The 6,503-nt window shown below is 42.5% G+C and overlaps 1 protein-coding gene across 1 annotated transcript in view; it reads left to right on the top strand.

Annotated features, from left to right (window-relative positions):
- The first annotated feature begins 3,152 nt into the window (after positions 1-3,152).
- Positions 3,153-6,503, top strand: part of TINCR (TINCR ubiquitin domain containing) — a 19,706-nt gene continuing 16,355 nt past the window's right edge. The window contains exon 1 of the mRNA XM_058163582.1: positions 3,153-3,479. Coding sequence (XP_058019565.1) covers positions 3,166-3,479 — 314 coding nt within the window. The 5' untranslated portion in view covers positions 3,153-3,165. The remainder of the gene's footprint in view (positions 3,480-6,503) is intronic.

A 6,503-nucleotide genomic window follows, 5' to 3' on the forward strand; every position in this document is an offset into this window, starting at 1 on the left:
GTTTTTGGTTAAAGCTTTGGGGATTTTGGGAAGAGACCACAGAGTCAGGTAGTGCGTTCCAGGCATTAACAACTCTGTTACTGAAGTCATATTTTCTACACTCAAGATTGGAACGGTTCACATTAAGCTTAAATCTATTGTGTGCTCGTGTATTGTTGCGACTGAAGCTGAAGTAGTCTTCGACAGGAAGGACATTGTAATAAGATGATTTTATGAGTTAAACTCAGGTCATGTCGAAGGCGGCGGAGTTCTAAGTTTTCTAAGCCCAGGATTTCAAGTCTGGTGGCATGTTGCGCGAATACAGTACTTTCCATGAGTTCAGGATCCAGTGGTAGAGTTTGCAACCTTATACAGTAGTGGCCAAAATTGTGGAAACCTTTTGTGAAAAGTATATTTTTGAGGTTTGATGGCTAATAACACACTGGTGAAATCCAATTTTTTTAACTTCCGGTTCTGTGGGCGTGGCTTGGTGGGCATGGCAGGGGAAGGATACTGCAAAATCCCCATTCCCTCCCTACTCCAGGGGAAGGATACTTCAAAATCTCCATTCCCTCCCCACTCCACGGGAAGGATACTGCAAAATCCCCATTCCCTCCCCATTCCCTCTCCGCTCCAGGGGAAGGATACTACAAAATCCCCATTCCCTCCCCACTCCTGGGGGAAGGATACTACAAAATCTCCATTCCCACCCCATTCTGAAGTCAGCCAGAGGTGGTATTTACCGGTTCTCCGAACTACTCAAAATTTCCGCTACCGGTTCTCCAGAACCTGTAAGAACCTGCTGGATTTCAACCCTTGTAAAACACCACTTTTGTTTTGTAGTAGTACCATCATATTATATCAATGGAAAGATAATTTAATCAGGAATGTAATGCAACAAAGTTTGTTCGATTATCTGTGTTCTATGAAAAGTTACAGCCAAAGAACCAGAAAAAGGTAGCACAACTTGTTTAGGTTGATATCAAGTAGCTTTCCTTCATCAGATTTGCTTAATTTGTGAGTTGCTGTGATTGCCTTAACAGCTGTGGCACAAAAGATTGTTAAATCGGGTGTGGCTCACTTCACAACCCCTTTTCCTTAACAATGGAAATTCTTGACCCAGTTGTGTTCATAAGTTGAGGACTATCTGCAGCTAACCATATAGCTAAACAACTCAACAACTCAACAACTAAAACTTTGGTTTTTATGTTTGCATATCTTATTTTATTTTTATTTATTTAATTTTGTCATAACAATATATGTAGGTATCGTACAAAAAGATAATATAATATATAAACACATATATGAGTAAATATAAGGAGGTATAAGCATATATATAGGAAGAAGAAAAGAAAAACAATAGGACAGGAACGGTAGGCACGTTTGTGCGCTTATGCACGCCCCTTATGGTCCTCTTAGGAATGGGGTGAGGTCAATAGTAGAAAGTTTTTGGTTAAAGCTTTTGGGATTATGGGAAGAGACCACAGAGTCAGGTAAAGTATTCCAAGCACTGATGATTCTGTTACAGAAGTCATATTTTCTGCAATCTAGATTAAAGCGGTTGACATTAAGTTTAAATCTATTGGTTGCTCTAGTATTGTTGCAATTGAAGCTGAAGTAGTCTTTGACAGGAAGGACATTACAATAGATGATTCTATGAGTTAAACTCAGGTCTTGTCGAAGGCGACCGAGTTCCAAGTTTTCTAAGCCTAGGATTTCAAGTCTGGTGGGGTAAAGTATATATATCATGCAAAGGGACACGGTGGCTCAGGGGCTAGGACGTTGAGCTTGTCAATCAAAAGGTCGGCAGTTTGGTGGTTCGAATCCCTAGTGCTGCCGTGTAACGGGGTGAGCTCCCGTTCCTTGTCCCAGCTTCTGCCAACCTAGCAGTTTCGAAAGCACGTAAAAATGCAAGTAGAAAAAATAGGGTCCACCTTTGATGGGAAGGTAACAGCGTTCCGTGCACCTTTGGCGTTGAGTCATGCCGGCCACATGACCATGGAGACGTCTTCGGACAGCGCTGGCTCTTCGGCTTTGAAACGGAGATGAGCACCGCCCCCTAGAGTCGGGAACAATTAGCACATATGTGCGAGGGGAACCTTTACCTTACCTTACCTTATCATGCAAAAATGAGTTTTATTTCTGGGTGTGGATGAGAGGTGGGACCCCAGTCCTGTGAGCTAGCACAATGTTTCTTAACCTCGGCAACTTTAAGATGTGTGTACTTCAACTCCCAGAATTACCCAGCCATTGTGTAATAAGTTGAAGTCTACAAATGCTGCCTGGAAATTCTAGCAATTAAAAATCCACAAATGCTGGCTGAGGTATTCTGGGATTTGAAGTCCACAAATCCTGCCTGGGGAATTCTGGGAGTTGAAGTCTACAAATCCTGCTTGGGGAATTCTGGGATTTGAAGTCCACAAATACTGCCTAGGGAATTCTGGGAGCTGAAATCCACAAATGCTGCCTGAAAATTCTGGGAATTAAAAATCCACAAATGCTGCCTATGGAATTCTGAGATTTGAAGTCCACAAATGGTGACTGAGGGAATTCTGGGAATTAAAAATCCACAAATACTGACTGGAAATTCTGGGATTTGAAGTCCACAAATACTACCTAGGGAATTCTAGGAATTAAAAATCCACAAATGCTGTCTGGGGAATTCTGTGAGATGTGTCCACACATCTTAAAGTAGCCAAGGTTGAGAAACACTGCTCAGCATCACCATATATATGGTCTCCAATATTTCCCGCCTTTTCCACAAATCCCTTACCCCAGCATTCCCAAATCCTACAAAGCCCCTTAAATTCCCCTCACATCCTGCATTTGCATCCGCAACATCCTACACAACTTGGTGGATTGCATCGTTGGTTCTTTCTGTTCTCTTGGGGCTCAGTTTGTCGTAAGAACTCAGCCCCTTGGTAGCTTCTCAGTTTCTGAAATTAAAGCACGCCTAGATGCGATGGCCTTGTTTTGTTCCTTCCATAAAAGGGAGGCTGAGTTTCGTTTCTTTTCTTTTTTTTTCCTGAGCACCCCAAGAGGCGAAGACAACGTGCTTCCTTGGAATGGGAAAAATGCAGCCGAGCATTCGCCGGGAACCGGTTGGGCCTGCCCTGCAGGGTGGTGTTCCTTCCTGAAACTCTTGGATCTCTCTGGAGTTTCTCCTCTTTTGCATTCGGCGGCTGGATGCTCCTGCCTGTTGCTCTCACCGCAGGGACGGACGTTCGGGAGCTGTGGACGATGGAGACCCTCCGCAGGAGCCTTTCTCGTTGGAAGAGGTACCACATCAAGGTCCACCTGGCCGAGGAGGATCAGCTGCTCCCGCTGACGGTGCGGCCGACGGATACCGTGATGGACTTGAGAGCTTACCTGGTCCGGGAAGGTGTCACTTCTTGGAAAAAGAACTTCCATTACAATGCCCGTCAACTGGACGAGCACGAAACGGTCAAAGAGGCCAAGATCCAGAATGGTTCGGTGGTCTTGCTGGTTAGCGAGAAAAGGTAGGTTTTTTGGGGCAGGGAAGGGATGGAGCTTCTGAAACAAAATTTGGGGGGGGGAAAAAGGTGTGTTTGTGTGCTTGTGTTGTTGTTGTTGTTGAAACAGACACCAGACGACCTCAGCAAGGTGATCACATATCCGGGAATCCTGCCTACCTGCCTGCATATTTGTTTATTTTTCTTAGGTGTCTGCCTGTTTGTCCATCCATCTCTTCATTTCATCCAGCCAGCCAGCTCTCCTTTTATACCTGTTTGTGCCTGTCTGTGTGTCTGTCAATTATTTGTCTGTTTAGCTGTCTATCAAACCTTCCAATCCTCTATAGCCAGCCAGCCTTCTTTCTTTTCCTGTTGGTATCTGTCTATGTACTGAGTTATCCATCATGCAATGAGTCTGTCCGTCAACCTATCTCCATCTCTCTCTCCCCCCCTCTCTCATCACCATCATCACCATCAATCTTATCCATCCATCCATCCATCCATCCATCATCAATCAATGTATCATCCATTTATTCATCTATCAAAAATCAATTAGTGATCTGTCCGTTTCTCTCTCTCTTTCTCTACCTACCTATTCACCAACCCACCTACTATATATCTCTCTCTCTCTCCATCCATCCATCCATCCATCTACCTACCTACTGTATCTATCTACTAACCTACCTACCTACCTACCTACTGTATGTATGTGTCTGTCTGTCTGTCTTTCTGTCTGTCTATCATCATATCTATCTATCTATCTATCTATCTATCTATCTATCTATCTATCTATCTATCTATCTATCTATCTATATCTATCTATCTATCTATCTATCTATCTATCTATCTATCTATCTATCTATCTATCTATCTATCTATCTATCTATCTATCTATCTATCTATCTATCTATCTATCTATCCACCCACCTACCTACTCTATCTATCTACTTACCTACCTACCTACTTGCCTACCTACTGTATGTATGTATGTGTCTGTCTGTTTGTCTTTCTGTCTGTCTATCATTATCTATCTATCTATCTATCTATCTATCTATCTATCTATCTATCTATCTATCTATCTATCCACCCACCTACCTACTGTATCTATCTACTTACCTACCTACCTACCTACTTACCTACCTACTGTATGTATGTATGTGTCTATCTGTCTTTATGTCTGACTGTCTATCATTATCTATCTATCTATCTATCTATCTATCTATCTATCTATCTATCTATCTATCTATCTATCTATCTATCTATCTATCTATCTATCTATCTATCATCTATCTATCACTATCGCTATCTAGCTGTAGCTAGCATCTGTCTGTCTTTACCCACCTACCTACCTACCTACCTACCTACCTACATCTATCTATCTATCTATCTATCTATCTATCTATCTATCTATCTATCTATCTATCTATCTATCTATCTATCTATCTATCTATCTATCTATCTATCTATCTATCTATCTATCTATCTATCTATCTATCTATCTATCATCTATCTGCCTGCCTGCCTGTGTCTTTTCAAAGCTGTCTTATTGCTTCTCTGTTTCCTAGCTCCCTTTCCCTCTACACAAAAATGGAAAAATCTGCAAACATATTGGCTAAAATCTGATTCCGAGAAATATTATTATGATTGCAGTCAGTTGGGACTGTGCATTCAATGGCAAACCCGAAACGCCTCCCCTTTGAAACGGCCAACACTTCTGTGTTTCTGAGACAGACCGAAAATTGTATCCTGGGAGGCTCATCAATGCTTTTGCGATGGGGCTTTAGACTTCTGGGGTGGGTTTTTTTCGAAAAATAACCTCCGCTTGGTACAGTTTTGAAAACTGTGAACGTTGAGAAGGGCAAACAGGTTCGGGGAAAATATTTTGGACCCCGTTTGGCCACCAACAGGGTTCTTGCCTCGTTGCCCTTCCTTAGAAAGATCCAAAGACAGCAAGGATGTGACCAATTTCCATAGCTAACACCCTTCTGTAATTTTGGTTTTGCAAATAAAATAACCCCAGGAAATTTGAGTAAGTTGCTTGCTATTCAAAGCGTCTGTCGGGATGTTCGGAAAAATTCAAAAGGCGGCTTCCGTTCCACGTTGCAAACATTCCACGTCCGTCCTTTTTTAGATGCACACATTAAAATGTGGCAGAATTATGAAGGAGGTTGGCGGGAATTCAGCGGAGCCATTTTGACTTTTTCGACCTTCCTGCCAATGCCCAGATTTGCAATATCCTGTTAACGTTACAGGGGTGTCGGCAGGGAGGTCAAAAAAGTCAAAATGGTGGCTGTAACTGTGCAAGCCTGTAAAAAGGGAGGGACCCGCCATATTTTTTCCTCATCTCCGTTGCAAAACTCTCCACTATTACACATATTGTAATTATGCACGCAAATTCCTAATTTGTCTGAATTCTGTACAGGGTTTCCTAATATACCTTTCGTTTGAGATACACGCAGTTTGAAATAGGCCCTTTGATTGGGACGCCTCGTTGTTTTAAATAAATGCATTTATTTTCCATGCAAACGTCTGGTTTTTGTTTTTGTTTTTAAAGTGAATTTGGTTCAGTAACTGTTCCTTTCTGCCAGGCTATGAGCACTTCAGAGAATTGTACTTCCGATGAAATCTGCGCTAGATTTAAAACAAACAAACAAACAAACCTCCCTGCATTTGTCAAGTGAATTTAGGCTGTGCTGGATTCAGCGCCTGTGTTATATTTGTTTTAAGTTATTGTTATGTTCCCGTAAGACGCAAGAACCAGTTTGATCTGTGGTTAAGGTGCTGGCCTAGGAACTAGGAAACGGTGAGTTCCAGTTTCCGAGTTAGGCATGAAAGCCAACTGGGCGACTTTGGGCCAGTCACCAGGAGATTGGGAGTTCTAGTCCCGCCTTAGGCATGAAAACTGAGTGGATGACTTGTACCAATCACCAGGAGATGGTGAGTTCCAGTTTCCGGGTTAGGCATGGGAGCCAACTGGGTGACTTTGAGCCAATCACTAGGAGATTGGAAGTTCTAGTCCCACTTAAGGCATGAAAGCCAGATAAGTGATTT

Source organism: Ahaetulla prasina, chromosome 1 (assembly GCF_028640845.1).
Source record: "Ahaetulla prasina isolate Xishuangbanna chromosome 1, ASM2864084v1, whole genome shotgun sequence".
Lineage (NCBI taxonomy): Eukaryota > Metazoa > Chordata > Lepidosauria > Squamata > Colubridae > Ahaetulla > Ahaetulla prasina.